This window comes from Echiichthys vipera (assembly GCF_963691815.1).
Source record: "Echiichthys vipera genome assembly, chromosome: 20".
In the NCBI taxonomy this organism is placed as follows: Eukaryota; Metazoa; Chordata; class Actinopteri; order Perciformes; family Trachinidae; genus Echiichthys; species Echiichthys vipera.
Window position 1 is genome coordinate 17,639,960 of NC_139845.1, and position 19,151 is coordinate 17,659,110.

The following is a 19,151-nucleotide window of genomic DNA, read 5'->3' on the forward strand; positions in this document are numbered from 1 at the left end:
ACATGGTTCCCCTGTATAGAAAGTGAAAAAGACTCAGAGAGGGGGCTGGAAGCACATCTACTCTTTCTCTCTCATTAAGAAATTCTGAATCTGGCCTCGCCCCACCCAACGCTGCTTGTGCTCGCACTTTGAGAGGCCCGAGTTGAAAGAGAAGCACGCAACAGCTCATCAGCCATAGGCCTACATGTTTGAGCGAGTTTCAGATAGGAAGCGGAGGGGCAGCGAAGGTTGGTATGGCAGGTGGGACTCTTTAGCGATCTGCAACTAAGTTATAGTTTCGACGAGACCCCGACTCAGATGAGGAATCTGTTGTTACAGAATTTGGCAGTTAGCGTCTTTTATTAGTTTCTGTTGTTTGTTAGCTTGTTAGCTTGTAACTGTCAGTGGTGTGTGTCTGTGCTGGAGCTTTGAGGTTTCTTTGCCGGTGCTGCGTCAAAGTAATTCCTCCGTCGATTAGTGTTTCACAAATCAGACAGTGATTGGTTTATGGATTAGTGATGTACCAACTAAAGCTTGTCCGGAATATCAGAAATTAGAATTTCAACCTGATAATGACGTTAGATGAGGAGTAAAGGGACCGTCAAAATTCATCCTGAACTGAATGTGTGTACATAGTAGCCGAGACATTGGGTTTGGCTTTCAAAGGATGACAATGGTATAAAAGTGTCACCACTCAGCTCCATCTTCAGTTAAGGTGAAAACCTCAACACCCAAAATTTAACACTGGTTTGGCTGATTTCAATTTGTTCCGACCCCGTCTTGAGCTCAAGCTATTTTTGCTTCAAGAGGAAACCTGACACACACATGCGCCCACACACACAAACACACGCAACTTAAGACATTCATTCCTGGTGGATGATGTCAGAGACTGTGATGGAGAGGTGGTGTGTGGCCCATATGTGTGGTGGATGGAGGAGGAAGAGGAAGAGAAAATGGTCAAGGAAGCAGAAGACGGAGGAAGACGAAGACTCACCAGAGTCCGATATGTCGTCCCAGTACGGAGCGTCAAATTCGTAGTCGGCTTTCAGGATCTGTTCGAACAGCTTGGAGTCGTTTTCATCGTAGAACGGAGGGTAGCCACACAGCCTGCAGACGAGACGTTTGATCGGATGAGATTCACTGACTCGTTTATTAGCTCATTCGTTTAGTTTCATCCTCATTCCGTCATTGTCACTTTGTCATTCAATACTGTACAAAACAATTTATTCACTCCTTTGTTAACCGATTGATTTATCTATTAACCCACTCACTAAGTAATGACTTAATACACTTGTTTATTATATGATTCATGAAGGACTGAGATGATTATTTCAAGTTGTTAACACTCAGAAGTGATGGACACTTTTTAACATTTTCCAATTACAATGAATTCGAAAAGTAAAAGACAGATTAATTGAGGAATGCAGACATTCAGTTGGATTGAACTAGTTTTCTTTAATGGAGTCTTCATGTCCTATGGAAAATATGGTAAATACCAAAAGACGATGTGAAAAATGCACATGAATTCCCCCTCACATTGGCTTTTTTCTTGGGAGCTTGTGGAATATTCTCGAGTTGCCGAGATGAGATAACTTTTGACCTTTTCAACATGGCGGAACGCAACGCAAGGGTAGTGAATGGTGAGCATTTCACGCTATTAAACATTTTTTGCTGCTGTTAGTGGATCGTTCTTGTAGCCTATACAATGTAGTGACATAGACAATTTCAATATCATGTGTTAACACATTTTTAAAAATACAGTTATTGTTTAGTTTACCTACCCAGAGCAGATGCTACCTAGCAGGTCAGGATCTGTGTGTCCGCGATGTTACATTTCACTCCGACAACAAAAGCACTTGAACCCAACGCACTGGTAATCTCCAGTTCACAAAGCATAGCATGTTAAGGCAGCATTAATCGTGCAAGTGTGTTGGTTTCTTGCCAGTATGTGTGCCAGGGGACAGAGTCATGTTGGTCCCAGCAGTGGCTAATGTGACTGCCTCTCTGTTTGAGGTCCTGTCTGTAGTTGGCTGTATCACCTTAATCAGGTTAACGTGAAATCACAAATGAACTGAAGCTCCAGGCTCCAGTCTGACTCTCCATAATGAGCCAACTGAGAGGTGCTGCTGCTCAACCAGAAACATCATCTGCACCTCATTACTAAAGTCCTCGATGCACCAAGAGATTCAGATAAAAACTCATTAAAATGCCGTTCTCCGTCCGCACACACACACGCACACGCACATACGCATACACGCGCGCGCACACACACACACACACACACACACACACACACACACACACACACACACACACACACACACACACACACACACAGAATTAAAAAAACAACAACCAGGAAACCAGCCAGGAAGAAAGAGTCTGCCTTCCGTGAGGAAAGTAAGGCTTTTCTAATTTTTCTCATTTGGTTACATACTCAACTGTCACTCAGCTAACCCTCCACTCCATCAAGCACACTCACACACCCGGACACACAAACACTCAGGATCCAGGCGATTATCATGGCTGATTACTTGATGTGATCTTTCCACCTGAGCAGCAGCTAAAAGCTAACAAGGTCTGAATCCCAACGCTAATTGTGCTAATTGCCAGCAGGGAGCCGCACTTTCTTCCTCTCTCTCTCACTCACTCTCACCCACACATGCACACACTTTCTCCACTGAGATGGCAGCTGCACCAAAACCTCATGGTTTACAGACATAAAGACACACACACACGCACACAAACACACATACACATACACACACGCACACACACACACACACACACACACACACACACACACACACACACACACACACACACACACACACACACACACACACACACACACACACACACACACACAAATAGACAAATGTATATTACAAAAGGGAGGAACATTGAGAGACCTTCACTTTATACATCACAGACACATCACCGACCCATAAAGCATGAGGTGGAGAGCAAACATTTGGATTCTTTATACTCCGCGCAGGTTTCTCCTGCAGACAAATATTCTCCTGTAACTGTAGGGGGCAGGTATATCGGAAAAATCACGCCTACAGCATGGTTTCATAGAAGTTCTCCATTGTCACTGCAAATCAACGTTCATGTAGTTAGAAAATGTCAGATGTGCACGGACAGGCGAAAATCCGCCGCATTGTCTGATGGTGTGATGTCACTTTGTCGATGCAGACAATCGCGACACTCATGGATGCCTCAAGCATAGATCAAGCTTCTCTCCGCCACGTCGCATGCTCTGCATCCCATTAACCTGCTGCTGACCTCTGACCCCTGATCTGACCTCATGTTCACGATAATAATGGCTCTGTCAGGTGGAGCACACACACACATTCACACACACTTAGCACACAGATATTGTATTCATGTACACGGAAACACATGCACACACTCACACAAATAAGTGAAAGTGTGTGTGCGTGTGTGTGGTAACCTGGCAGAAGAAAAACAAAAAGTGGAGAAAGAGAAGTCTAGCTTGCAGCTTCATGTCCATAAAAGGCCATTCAGCAGAGCTCCATCTGGCCCTGATGACTACACACACACAACATCGTCATCAACACACACACAGACACACACACAGACACAGACACACACACACACACACACACACACACACACTGGCAGGGAAAAATCAACAAATACACGATGCAAGAGGTTCAAGTTCACTCCAGAGCAGAGTAGAGCTGTATGACCTTTGAGGGCTCCATACACACATTAGCATACGCTAGCATTGCTAACTGTTACCGCATGACAAAACGATGCCAACCGGCTTCATAAGAAAAATGTGGAAGTGTTTTTACAGCACAACTCTGCCAGTGGATTTGTGTGTGAGGTGAGTCATTCTGTGAAGACTGCTTCATCAGAAGAAGGAGGCAGATGTCCATGCAGAACTGTTTTCAAGTTCTGTAGATGGCAATTATTATTTATGCATGTTTCATAAGAGGTGTGTAACGTTTGTGAAGAGGAAAAACAGTACACCTGAAATATTTGAGTGCAACAAACGAGTAGAATTCTGTAGACAAATACACACAGCTGGATCTCTCAGGTACAAAACTGGTGTTGTGAGGACAAATCTTCATATGTGGATATTAAAGGGAAAGTCTGCGATTCTAATCCAATACCCTTTTTGTCAAATTCAGTGAATATCTCCTCACCGTCTGCTGGATGTCCGTTCTGTGTGACGCCATGGATGTAAAAAGAAAAGGCCATAGCAGTGAGAGGGGTGCTAATAAAAAATGAGCACTAACGTGAGGATGGGATGTACTTATTTGCATGCTGAGTTAAAATATCGTTATCCAGAACTACAGACTCCACCTTAAAATGGGATACTTTCACAGAACAGATCCATTGTTACTATTATCAGTAACACCTGAGCTTTCTTCTATAACAAGTCAAATATCTGCTGTGAAAAAATCTATTCAATTGAATTAAGACTAAATGAATGGATATTATTTATGTCTAATAACCTACAACTGCAGTAATACGTATATCCCAGAGGGAATATAAAGAGATTCATTTATTAGACCATGTTTCTTTTTAAAATTCAAAAATACTGAAGACATGATTCAGAAACGTCTTTCAAGGCCCTGAACAAACACACAAGTCTTTCACTTGTTCTGGATAATTAGACCTCTGCTTAGGTTAAAGAGGGTGGACAAAAGGCCTGAACAGAGTAGACATTTTTTGATTTATCACGGTTGACAAAAAAGTAGCAACACTCTGTCGTGCGTGCTGCCAAAATGTTGATCTGACGTGTGTCACTGCGGTTTCCTGGTGAGAAACTCATGTAAACTGTGACTCTGACACCAATGTGTGATGTAACACGAAGAAGAGCAGTTGGTACTCACAGGATGTAGGCGATCACTCCAATGGACCAGCAGTCCACGGCCTTACTGTACGGCTTCTGAGCCAGAACCTCTGGAGCTGGAAGAGAGAGAACATGGGTGATGTTTTTGTACTAATGTGACTCTATTGTTCAGTAGCCTTGTGTTTGTTTAATTAAGCTCAAATCTGGATCGTGTTTTAAAAGCATTTCCCTTTCTTGTCAGCTTGACGTCCAGTTAAAACTCTTGTGTGATTTTTTTTACATGAAAATGTAGCTGTTTTATGAGCATGAACACAGAGAAAATGCTCAGCGTGTGTCCAGATTAAAATCACATGTCGGCTTGGTTCATGGTGAGAAATCTTTAGTTTCTCACGGCTGCAAACAGTTGTACCTGGCATGAAAAAGACAAAAATAAAAACACAAACAAAGCAGTGATGTCATGATTTATCCACCATTTCTTTGTAGTTTTCTCTACTCTGTGTGTATAATGAAGACTGCCCTGGCCTGACCTTCCCCACAGCCTCAGACGGAGTACATTACTGACAAAAGTGAGCTCACCATAACATCAGTTCCCACACACACACACACACACACACACACACACACACACACACACACACACACACACACACACACACACACACACACACACACACACACACACACACACACACACACACACACACACACACACACACACACACACAGGCACGTACACACACAAGATATGAAGAAATACACTCATATCTGGGAGATAACATAAACTTTGCACACATGCTGAATAAGAGCTTTGTTTATAAGTCTACCCTGACTCACTGTGAAGAGGTGTGTGTGTGTGTATGTGTGCGTGTGTGCATGCATGTGTGTGTGTGTGCGTGTGTGTGTGTGTTTGTCGGATTTAGAATAAGGACATTTTTACATGCTGAGGTCCTCATGTCTGGTGCTCACTACATCAGAAAGTGAGTTTATGGTCAAATAAGCTGTAAATGTATAAATTATGTTACTAATCAGAATGTTTTTTTTTATTTTATGTCCCTCATTACTCCAGACCTACTCTAAATCAACGCTACAAATCACCTGTCAAACACTGAAAGGGACCTCATTATCTTTAAGTCTAAGTTTCTGTTTTTTAGTGCTTCTTATTATTTCCCACAACACACTGCTGTTGACTGTGTTGTGTCTCGTTACCATAAGCTATCAGACAGTTTGTCTCCCTGTTTTGTAGAAGAAAACAACAGCATCAGGTCAAAGGAATGGCAAAAAATGTGTTTTTTAAATTTAGGTTTACTTTTTGGAATTTGATAGACGCATTCCTCACAGCTGGAAACTTATATGTTATTTTAGCGAACATAGAGCGCTGGGCAGAAAACTGAATCCTTTAATGACTGTTTATTTACAATTCTTATTAGTCCCTGACCTCATGTGGCATTTTTTGTATAGTGTTAGGTTCAAATAGGCTCAAATTACCCAATTCAGCCAGCAATTACAACTTTAACAACTATGAGTTTTGAGCTCCTTTTACACATGCACTGCAACCCTGAACTTATGTAGACATTACAGGGTAGCTGTATGTAAATGCAAATCTCTGAAACTGCTGGACCGGACATTAAAGAGACGTTATCCTGCAAGCTCCCTTGTACAACGTCTGTGAAACCGCCAATGGAGCCTATGCATGCTCATTCTCAGCAGACGAGTGGGCGTGTTGGTGACGTTCCTATCATGCGCACACCCAAAGGAGATAACCCTCAAACGGTAAAGAAATAAGGTGATTTACACATAGATGGCAACGAAAATGTTGAACTGGAGATACGTGGAGATTCAGGAACTTCTGTTCGTAAAAGCTGGAGTTGTCAAAAAAAAACAATACTCAAAATTGGTATCGGTTTAGATACTAACTTGCAAAAGTATCCATAAACAGTGCCGCCTCCATCTTCTCCAGTTGACGTGTAACGTCACCCAGACAGCAGCTACAGCTCGCCTCTCTGAGGACGTGATCGCTGATTTATCACGTTAACAAAACTGAGCTGACTGAACACAGCTAGCGCTGCTACTGGAGTACCTTCGTTACAAGTTTTTGCAGAAAATTAACAAAGCACAAGTTCTGTTTGGAGATGTTTAGCATATGAGGCTAACAACTAGGGAAAGACTAATGATTTAAAGCTAGCGGCTAGCGTCTAATAATAAACATTAACATTAACGGCGGAGCTAAGCAGCTAACATCATCAGTCCTGCCTGTCTAACGTTAAGAGATGTTCATTTAACAGGAGGACACAATAACGTGTCTAAAAAGTCAGCCAGCAACAAGAAAAACAGTGGCAGCTGCTATTCCAACTCTATTTAATCAGCAGAAATAATATGGAACCAATTCAGCAGAAACACACAAGATAAACCGGACTGTAGATGAATACATTAGCATGGACCAGATCAGAGGTTTACACTGTGGAGAAACCTGACTCACAACAACTAATTTACCAACTGAATCCAAGGTTTAACCTCCTTCATGGAATCATTGTCCACAGAAATCCATGAGCTATACAATACAATAAAATAAACGAGGTAATTTGAAAATGTTTGTTGTATAAACATCCTAAAGTACAGAAAACTTTTTTAAAGTGTTGTTATTAAAGTTTTTTATATTGTTCTCATCTTTATTTAAAAAATTGTGCCTCCATTTTTTGTAACGTTTTCCCTGTGCTATCGGAAATGGTATCAAGTATTGAGTATTTTCATGGGTATCATTATTGAAATTCTAATATGGTGACAGCCCTAGTAAGTGCCGACACCGAAATCTGCCTCCTGCACGCACCCAGGCCCCTGGAGGTAAATAAACCAGCATTTCCTTCCAGTGACACATTCATAAGTAAGTTCCACAGCCATTGTGCAAAACCAAATGTGATCTCTGTAGGCGAGCTCAGAGGGTCCAGGGAGGGAAGTCTGTCAACAGAAGTTCCTCTTAAATGCATGCATATGCACCTACTTATGCTCATCACTCAGATCTGGTTTTAATTTGGTGCGTTCCAGGGTTATTTATACCTCAGTTACATTGAAACACACATTGTCTGGAGTGGAAATGCCCTGTGGCCAAGCAAACCTCTGCAGGAGGGCGAGGAGGCGCAGGGTCAAGGGTGAAGCCCACAATGAGCTGGACGGGACAGACAATGAGAGAGGGAAGAGAGAGAATGACGCCAAGATTTGACCATTTAAAGTCAAATGGGTAGTGGGATTTATTAATTTATTTGTTTGTGTGAGTCTGTGTGTGTGTGTGTGTGTGTGTGTGTAACTCATTATGATCTGCAGCTGATTTCCCTCAAACTGTTACACCACAGGAGTCTAGCCGGATTTAGTATAGCTGGCCTGGTGGGGGCGCTACGAAATCAATTTCAGAAGTTAAACGTTAAAATGAAAACAGTGCATATGCGTCTGTCGGTATGTTTATGACCTTTGTTGATATGAGATATGTTTGTACGCTGTTAGTCAGGACCAGTCTGTTTGTGTTCTAACATGTAAGTGTGTGTGCCAATAACATCCATCCGTCACACACACAAAAATAGCACCGCATGTACAGTATACATACACATATATTCATACACAGCTCAGTACACGTTTAAAGCAATATCTAATAACATAATGAGCTCCATCATCAAACCACAACTATGACCACACCACACTCATGAACACGAAATCAAATCAATCCACTAAATCCCTTTAACAGTAAACTCAATTAAAAAATGAATAATTTTGAAACAGTGGAAAGACAGTTGGAGACATCCACTTCATCAGGCTAACGTTGGCTTAATTGGCTAGCTAGCAACAAATGAAAAAACCTGCCAGCGATTGTTGTCATTTGAGCAAAATTGATATCCGCCTGCTAGAGTCCCCTGCTTTTGTCTACCTCTGTCTGAAATCAAGGAACCCTTAAGGGGCACACTCACACTTTCCATTCGTACCGTGACCAAGCATGCTTCATGGCTTAAGTCTAGTTTGTGAGTACAAACTGTTCAAGGCCCAGGCAGGGTATGTTTGCCGGCCGTGGCCCGGAGGGGAGAGATGGGCTTTTGTAAAATACGGATGCACATGTATGAGCGTGAGACTGCGCACGTCTACGAGCACAAGCATGAGCATTAACAGCAATACTCATTAATTCATCTTCCTTTTTTTAATTTTTTTTTACTATTTATTTATTCATATACGACTGTACTAAAAAGACGCCGCTGTACGGTTTGCGGTGGTCTGATGCGGAGGTGGAATGTTAACAGCAGATTTGGTCAAATAAAAATATTAAAAAACAGACAGAAAAAACTATCATTTGAAGTAATAGGAGTACAAGCGGGCCTTGGCCGCAGGGGAAGAGGGAGGGGGCAACCATGTTAATGCACGGCACGGAACGGATCATCTGAGCAAAGTGTGAGTGTGCACTATTTTAACATATACTAAGAGTTTCAAGTGACATAACCGCAATAACTAAGGAGAGCAAGGCTTGGAACAACAGTTTTTCTCTTCAGGACACTACAGTATGTTAAAGAAAAAGGAGAACTATTCAGGACTGCTGGAGGCAGGAGAAGATGGACTGACTTACCCACATATCCTGGCGTGCCGCAGGCAGTGGACATGACATCACCACTGCCCTCCATCTTGGATAGACCAAAGTCACTGATCATGATCTTTGACTCGTCTTGGGGATTAAAATACAGCAAGTTCTCCGGCTGGAGAGACAGAGAGAGAGAGAGAGAGAGAGAGAATTCATCTTTTTTTAATCATTTTCATGTGTTTTAAATTCATGGTTATTTGGGTCTCATGTCAGAGAAAAACCTAAGCTATTAAACATCCAACTTTAACACGTGTGACACACAGCCCTCTTTTGTGGAGGTTGCTCCGACCAATCCCTTTTCTTCTAACAGCTGGCACACGCAACACTAACCCACAATGCACTGCATGTGTTATGCTACTGCCATTATTGCTGCAGTAAATCACTGGCTGTGAAACTGCTCATGTAGATGTAAAATGTTGCTGGTGTGTGTCTGTGTTCCTGACTTAGGGTACTTTTGGGGACACATTGACTAAAGACCTGTGAACTGGGGACGACTTGTCCAACTGGGGACTTGGCTGTTGTCCTCAGTTTAGGATGAAGGAGATTTTTGTGTCAGGGATAAGGTTCATTGTTAAGGTTAGGGATAGGCAAGTATTAGTTAGGCTTAGAGTAAAGCTCCAGAAAATGAATGAAAATCTATGTATTGTCTATGTGTCCTCAAAAGTGACCTAATTAAACATGTGTTCCAGTACCTTCAGGTCTCGGTGTACGATTCCCATCTTGTGCAGGTAGTTCACAGCGTCGAGAACTTGTCGGATCAGCGTGCTCGCATCCTTCTCCGTATAGAAACCTTTTTCCACGATTCGGTCAAACAGCTCGCCGCCGGACACCCTGCAGAATGGTAAGCAGTGTGTGTTTGTGTGTGTTTGTTAAAAACATTAGCATGCATACACACACTCAGATAGCCGTAACCGGGAAAAGACTTGGGGGTTTGCTGGGTCAGGATTTCTGGTAATTTATGTGCTGTAGATGTTTCCAGTCAGGAATGTGTGTGTTTATGTGGTAGCACATTGCTCACAGCTTTCACCCACACAAACACTCATACCCAGCAGCATTTACAATACCTTGTATCATATTCATGTTATTTTGTGATAAAAGTTGGAAAATGCACCCCTTCTACATTCCTGAAAAGTGTTTGCTTTCCTTACATCCTTCATACTGAATCCAAACTGGATTTTACAAATTTCCGGTTTTGTATGCAGTCCATAATTCCAAGAATATTCCCCGATTAATATTTTCCAGTTAGAACAGCAGCAGAAAAGCTTTAAAGGTGCCATGCTGTAAAAAGTGAGTCTTTTTTTAATTGGTGGAGGTGCAATATAACGCTCAATCCCCTGATAAATGCACACAGCCAGTATTCAGAAACTGTGCCTTTAAATGAGCCGTCAGGACTTCTGTATGGTTGTGATGTTACAACTATACTACAGTATAACAATCTGCCCCGACTGCAATGACGGTGCAGAGACACAGAGGGCGCAGATGTGGAAGATATGATGACCAATCAAAACACACTGGGTTTTTTCTGGAGGGAGTCTTAAAGGGACAGTTTATTTAGACAGAAAAATGTGTTTTTGAACATTAAAGCATGTAAACATGTTCTAGTAGAAACCACAAAATACAAATATGAACCTGAAAATAAACATAATATGTCCCCCTTAAGCAAAGGATGGCAGTGGATTGAAAAAACAAGCTGAAATGCACAGGTGTGTGTATGTGATTTGTGTCTCTGTATGCAATAAAGATGAAAACAATCAAGTTAAAAATCATAAACAAAGAAACAAAACATGCCTTCATGTTAGGTACTACCTACTTGGCTATTTAGTTCAATATATACACGGTATTCTGTGTGAAATTGAAACAAATGCATATTTCCCACAATACGTCCTTTCTGCAGCTTCTGCTGTTTGTTATTTATAACCAGACAAATAACTTTGAAATTTAAATAAAATATATTCGTCAAACAAACACAGCCTCATAATAAAAATAAAATAAATAAATGAATTCACTGCAGCACAATTGACTGTAAAATAATAATAATAAAAAAAAATCATTCAGCTTCTTTGAGATCGAAATTATAAACCATATCGGAAAAAATATCCGATTTTTTTGGGCTGAATTTTCAATTTTAAATCTGCTTTAGGAAGGAGTGAAAGCTCCTGCCAAGTTGGTAGGTTGATATCCTTCTGACATACTTCCAGGGCAGCTCTGTGCAAGCTGCTCACATTTGACCCAAGAATAACACTTACAGAAGTGCATCTGAAATTTCTCCCCTGTGGCAGATTCTTTCAATATTTTGTTTGATGTTTTTATGACTCCTGATCACATGAAATGACTTGTTCAGGTGTACATACAGCATGTACAGATGGGAACTGGCTCATCTTTGTTGTACAGACAAATAGCTCCCCCTGCTGGATGATCACCTCTTCCATCACCTCACAATATCGTCTCATCTAAATGTTTGATCTTTGGCATTACAAGTTGTAGCAAAAAGTGCCAAGATTAATAATCACATGTGCAATATTTGTTATATTTTTAGTAGTTATAATAGTAGTAGCAGTTTTAGTGGTACCTTGTATTATTCTCAATAGAGAAGAAAGGATAATGAAGGACACACACATGCAGATACACACACTATATGCACACAAGCACAAAACACACAAGTGCCCACAAATGTGCATGTATAACACCACAGATGCACAAGAATGCACAGAGGCAAGCATGTGCACGCACACACACAGTTGCACAGCGTATCTGTGGGACGTCTTCACGGCGACAGATCAGATTAGAGCCTGTGGAAGTTAAATTCTAATGAAGTTTCTGAAAAAAAGAGATCAGAATTAATTGCTAATCCTCTCTCTCTCTTCAAAGAGGGCAGCGACTTGTTCGGTTTCAGAGGCAGTCATGTCTGGGAATGACAAGAAAGGGCCACACACACGCACACACACACACACACACACACACACACACACACACACACACACACACACACACACACACACACACACACACACACACACACACACACACACACACACACACACATACACACACACACACACCAAAAGGGAGATCAGCCACCAGGCTGCCTGGTTGCGTAAGCGTTTGCGTAAGGAGACCATGGCAATCAGACAGGAGCACCCACACAAGAACACACACACATATGCGAGGGCAGGACCACGTCCTATTAAAAGCAAGCACATACACACAAATGCACAAGCATGAAAAACACAGAGATACACACACAAGGTCACACATCTAAGGCGAACACACATTAACAAATTGTCACACATACGTAGCCAGTAAAATTACAGTGGAGGATTTTCAAATGTCATTTGTTGCACAATAAAACATCTCAAAACATCCAGTAGTAAGGAGGTTAAAGGTTATAGCACCCTTATGGTATATTACTGTATATGTCTATATATATTATGTATGTCTGCACTCTTTGTTTACACTAGTGCACCAGATTTACTGCAATACAAAAGACTGTTTTGACCACAATCCCACAATGCAGTCGGCCCTTTTTATGAGATATTGACTGGTTTGTGACTCTTCTCCTGTCATGCTGTGTTGATGCAGGGTGATGGAGTGGTGATGATTATGTTTCAATTTACTGCTCACTATAGAGCAAACTACTGGATGTCTATTATACAGGGAGTAGTGAATGAGTTCACAGCTCCAGTCCACATACAATCAAGGATGAGTGTTCAGTCAGTTGTCAGTGTCAGAAATTAAGACGAGCAAAGACCACAAACATTGGAGGTGAGTTTTGACCCTCATACAGAAATATGTGTATGTATCCATTTATGTCTCTAATACACACTCATGAAAACAGCGCAGTTATATATAAATACAGCGATGTTTATTGTGGGAGTTAAAGCAATTCTTACCTTTCTTGCATTTTACACTTTTCTTTTGTAATCTTAAAATGCTCCTAATAAGCGTACGGCACACTAATATGTAAAGAAATCCACCAGGTGTTGAAACTCATTTAATTCTCATATATTTCTGACAAATGTCTGACCTATCATTTTGGTATTGGAATAAATGATTTGCCGAGCTTCCAGAGCGGTCTGTGAGAGATCGCAAGGAATGGCAAAGAACTGATGCGTCAAGAGGCAAGACGCGAGTCAACATCGGCTCTGATTTCCAGCGTTGGCGGATGCTAATGCAGCTTCATCTGGAGCTAAGAAGAGATGAGATGGTCGCGGAGTTTCAGTAATCAGTTGCTATAGTTCTGTAACGTCAGTGGTAGTGTAGACAAACCAGCTGTTTCACTTGCGCTGCTCACTTTCTCAGCGCACGCGTCGGGGGAGGAGGGAGCGTCACAGGTCAGGCAGGGGAAGAGGGAAAGACTTTGGAGGGAGTTGTTCATGTTAAAAAAAACTCAAAGTGCTGTGTATCATGCCAGAAAGGTAAGAATAGAGTTAATCTGGGCTCATTTCACATTAAACAGAAACTTTATGCACTGGTTACTTTTTTTTTTCAAAGTGCCCCCCCAAATTTGGTAAATGCCCAGATTTTTTAGCCACTGTATGGCGCTTTGCACATTTTCTGCATTTAAAAAAAAGAAATACGGGAAAAACAATACAATTATGTTTTTACAGTAAATCCATATGGGACACTTTTTTTTGCACCATGAAACCTTCAGTTTTTGCTGTGACCTTTAAAGGCCCTCCACAGCCACTGTCCATCCACACAGGTGGTTTCACATATTTGCTCTCAGAACCCGAGCGGCACAGTGCTGGGTATGGGTATGGTTTCAGTTCAGCTAAGGATTCCACCCATGCTGCTTATACCGACTTGAATCAACACCTCTGTCTGGAACGTAAAAAACCCACAATGTTGTTTAACGGCATACGGGCACTTCATAACAGGCTGCATGCGGCACTGCCAAACAGAGTTCTGACATATCTGTCACTCTCCTGTAGTTGTTGCACCATTCTTATAGGTCTATTTAGTTTCCTGACCTAACATAACTGGCCTTTTCCATAGCTTGTTACATAGCACAGGTCTTACTTATAACATCTGCATATTAATCAAAAAACACTTGTTTTTCTGACTATACCTCAATCTGCTACTTTTGTTGTTTGTATGTTGTTGCTATTTTTATTAATATCATTTGTTGGGTTCATGTCTTAATGTAACATTAATTAGGTAAGATTAGTATTTTACAAGAAGGGGTTATTAAAAATCAATCTGTTGTATTCAAGCATCCCAAGTAAGTCATGAACAACACCATGACCCCAACACTGATCCACTGATTACTGATCCATTCATTCATCTTCAACCACTTGTCCCTGTCAGGGTGGCGGGGGGCTGGAGCCGATCCCAGCTGACATCGGGCGTGAGGCGGGGTACACCCTGGACAGGACTTTCAATAATATTATTCCTTCTGTGATACAATGGTGCTGAGAGAAAAAGGCCTACACTGTACCCTTTTCAACCTGAGAGAGAGTCTAAGGGCGCACTCACACTGTCCTTCTGCACCGCGCCCTGGGCTTTAGGGTACTTGTCCCCCTCCCCCGCGCCCCAGGCCCCTTTGTACTCACACTGCCTGGGCCTCGACGCAAATGCTTCTTGTTGTCCATACGTCATCATGCCGTAACACGTCACACGCATTGATTGACGTCATCGCGATGCGTCGCTTTGTTTACAAATCTTTCCCTAGACCTCAGAGTTTTTGTGCGTCTTGTCGACTGTTTTTGAATATTTTCATCCGACCAAAATTTGCAGTAAACACTCCACCTCCGCATCACACCAACGTGAACCTTTCACCGCCATTGTTGTTGTTGTTAAATGTCCGCGCATGGTCCGCCCTATGTCCGAACAGGCCCACATAAATTACGTCAGAACCGCCGTAGGCCAGGTGCTCGTGCTCGTACATGTGCAAACGGGCTCAACAAAAGCCCACCTCTCTCAGGCGGGCCGTGGACGTTATGCGCGGAGCGGGTGCACTCACACTGCTCAAACGCACTAGGCTTAAGCTGAAAAAACGGTTTTGGCCCGGTGCGGAAGGACAGTGTGAGTGCACCCTAAGAGTAACACGTGTTCACTTCTGCTCCAAAATGACCACGGCTGACTGGTTGGATGAAGCTTGCGTTGAATGTTTTCGCCCCAATTAGTTAGAATAAGTGAAACACCTGTGAATGTGAGCAGGGCCTTAAATTGACTGTGTACAGATAAGTTCATTTAAATGTTAGATTGTTTCTGGGGGTAGAGTCCTCTCTATTGACGGACACATTTCCGGTGTTAACCTTTTTCCAGGATAAACGTTATAACATTCCTTCCCCATTCCTGTTTCCCCATCCATAAATCCATCTCTCCTCTGTCTGCTCATCTGTTTAGAGGCAGGCAGTCGTGTTGATTTCTCCAGGCGATGGTTACGCATCATGGTTGACAGCAGGCCTCATTTTGATGCGTGCGGGTGTGGTGTGTGAGAAAGATACACGTTGTGCACTGTAACAGGGAGCCAGAAGCTTTGGAAAGTAGTTCCCGTTGCAGATCCGCTTTTTTTTTCTAGCATCGATACCTTTGATACTTTCAAATGTGGATATTGTATCGTTTTGTAACATGTGGTATTGAAAAGTACACTCCAGACAAAAAAAAACTATATTTGGTTTAACATTTTACACATTTATTTGTTATTTTATGTGTAAGTACACAGCGTTGTGAGAATCAGACTCCACGTTGAACCAGTCCGATCAGGAGCGGTGGACAATCACTGTTCCAGCTCCTGCGGTGATGGTGGGGAAAACCGGAGCACCCGGAGGACACCCACATGAACACGTGGAGAACATTCAAACTACGACTCAAGGAGAGATCACCTCTCCTTGAAGCGCTGTGTGTGTTCTCAGCCCGGAGTCTTGGAGCCGGGCATTAGAAGAACTTTCTGAACCATTTCTTGTTCCTTTGCTTCCTGGGCTTGATCCGGCTCTCAAGATCTTCCACCTGGGACGCCATGGCGCTCTGGGCCTTCTCCCACTCTTCCTCCTTTTTCTGCAGAGTCTGTTTGACACTCTCTGTGGCCTGAAGGATGGCTGACTTGTCTTCCTGCCACTTGGTGCGATGACTCTCCAGCTGCTGCTCAGCCGTCTTCAGAGCAGCCACGAGGGTGTTGTTCCTCTCTTGTTGCTGCTCAAGTTGAGCCACAGAGGAGGCTCTTGCTTTCTTAGCCTCCTCCTCCAGGGAGTACCTCTCATGCTGCCAACAGACACGGTCACTCTCACGCTCAAGTTGGCCCTTTATCCTTTGAGCAGTCAGGTAGTTCTGGTTGTTTCTTTCCTGGCTCTCCAGCTGGATTTTGAGGGAAGCCTTGGATCTTTCCAGACTCTTCTTGACCACCTCCTGATTCTGGAGAACTTGCTCCAGCCTGCTCACATTTTTCTGGAGCTGCATCTTTTGAGCTCTCTCAAGCGCCAGACAGCGTGCATAGTCCAGATTCTTTTCATGGTAGAGTGCCAACTCCTCCTTTTGCACTGTGTCTGTGTCTCTCAGAGCAGCAACAATGTTCTTGTTTTTCTGTTTCTGCTCCTCAAGCTGAGCCATGAAGGAGGATTTGGTTTTCTCCGCCTCCTCCAGCAGGGAGATTCTCTCCTGCTGCCATCTGAGATGGTCACTTTCTATCTGAAGTTCATACTTCTTCTGTAGAGCAGCCATCAGGTCCTTGTGCTCTTTGTCCTGGCTCTCCAGCTGGGCTCTTAAGGAAGCCTCTGTGCTTTCCTGAGACTTCTTTGCCTCCTCCTGTATTTGCAAAGCTTCCTCCATCTGGGTACGAGCCATTGCTCTCGACTTTTTCTTTTTAGCGAGCTGAGATTCCAGGGTCTCCACTACTTTTTGAAGGGCCTCCTTCTCTCCCTTCATCTGCTCCAATTGTCCAAGCACAACATTTCTGTCTTCCTCGACAGGCAGCTTCGTACAGACCTTTTTGAGCTCAGATTTCAGTTTTTTGCCTTGACCGGTGTTGTTGTCACCCTTCGGGTCTTGGAGCCCGTCGAAGTAGTCGGACAGCAAGTCCTCTCTGATCCAGATGTTGACTTTGCCCTCAGTTTGACATTGGGAGAGCGTCGCCTCGCTGTCCTTCAGTACAGACCTCACTTGCTCCTCAAGTGAACTGAGGTAGAAATTCATCGGAGATTCAACCTCCCTGGAGATGATCTCTCTTTCCTCTTCATTATCAATCTTGATATTTGATGCTTCCATTGTCAGTCGATATATCTCGGAACAAAACTGAGTTTGAATGAAATATTTGTCTGGACAAAAGTGGCGTTGAAGTAAAATTCGTCTCTGAACCAACAGGCGTCTGAGTGAAGTTTGTGAGTGAACCAGATTAGGTTCTAACATTTACCACCTCTCAACATTCTAAATCTATGATGGCATTGATGATGTCATAAAGTTGTGGCATCATGGATTCTTTGCCTTTGACTGGGTTCCAAATGGTTGTAGACTCTATTTCATTCTATAGGGGGTCTTTTTGATATGAGATCAACAAACTTGACACTTGACACACACAGCCGATCCTCAGGCTGCTTTTTGTTGCCAGCCCGCCCCTGTACCAGAGCCAAACGTATGCTTGAATGACAGCTCTTTATCCTGATCCACAGTTAAGGCTGGTTAATGTATGATTTTCTTCATATCCCCCAGTTTTAACCACAGCACAGACAGATTTAAGTTCCTGAGACAAAATAAACTGTTTCCAGACTGTTATATCAAACTGCCCTGTGGGGGTGTGTGTGCGTGTGTGTGTGCGTGTGTTTGTCTGTGTGAGTGTGTGTGCGTGTGTGTGTTTGTCTGTGTGTGTGTGTGTTTGTCTGTGTGTGTGTGTGTGTGTGTGTGTGTGTAGTTGGGAACAGCTCTGACCTTATGGCCAGGAGTCATTTCCTACTTCTTATGAGATTTTCTTTAAATACATTTATGTTGTATTCGTGTTACAATTATCCAATCAATTTATGAGCTGACTGAAAGAAAATGTATGTTTCATTACCAGACATTTGGTTGGCAACGGTCCAATAATAAAAAAAATACAGATCATCACATCCAAAATGTAATTTATTAAACATTACTCTTAGTAATGTACAAGTGGTATTACTTTACGTATTACTCCCTGCCAACTGTAATTTGTTACACTACTCAAATATACTTTTCTGTCAAAGCTAAACTTTGTGTTCATGTGATTAATAAACAATATCAAATTGAAACATTAAATAAATGAATTCCAATTTATTTGCCATAGTTAGCTTTGTACGTAAGCTAACAGCCCACACACATTCTCTCAGACAGGGCTGGGTGATGTGGCTGAAATAAATCAGAATATTTTTCATAATATTCATATGTATTTATAATATTATATGTATAATATTTTCATTAACATCACATTTCATTAAAATTCACGATTAGTTTATTGTATTGATGCACACTGTTATTGTTTGACTTGCACCAGACAAATTGACAAATTACAAAAATGTAAAACAATTCTCGACTTAATTATAATTTGTTTGATATCATTCATTTGGATAACAGAAGTTTATAAAATGAAAAGAAAGTCTGATCATATTTTCAAGATCCAGTTTCACTAAAAATAGTGAATAAAATACCAGCTGTGTCGTCTTCGGCTCCTCATACACCTTTTGGTTTCATTGCCTTCATTGCCATTGCTGTTTTATGTTTCCTGCGTATGCATGAAAACACCAAAAGAATGAAGAATTAAAATGATGATCATTAACATGCCAATTTATA

General features: G+C 42.2%; 1 protein-coding gene across 1 annotated transcript in view; it reads right to left on the reverse strand.

Annotated features, from left to right (window-relative positions):
* The window catches only part of camk1da (calcium/calmodulin-dependent protein kinase 1Da), a gene marked incomplete at its 3' end in the record, with an annotated part of 63,070 nt that overhangs the window by 2,564 nt on the left and 41,355 nt on the right, over positions 1-19,151 (reverse strand). Inside the window, exons 4-7 of the mRNA XM_083935172.1 lie at positions 10,109-10,247; positions 9,405-9,531; positions 4,851-4,926; positions 974-1,086 (exon numbers count right to left, since the gene is read on the reverse strand). Of these exons, the coding sequence (XP_083791298.1) occupies positions 974-1,086; positions 4,851-4,926; positions 9,405-9,531; positions 10,109-10,247 (455 nt within the window). The remainder of the gene's footprint in view (positions 1-973; positions 1,087-4,850; positions 4,927-9,404; positions 9,532-10,108; positions 10,248-19,151) is intronic.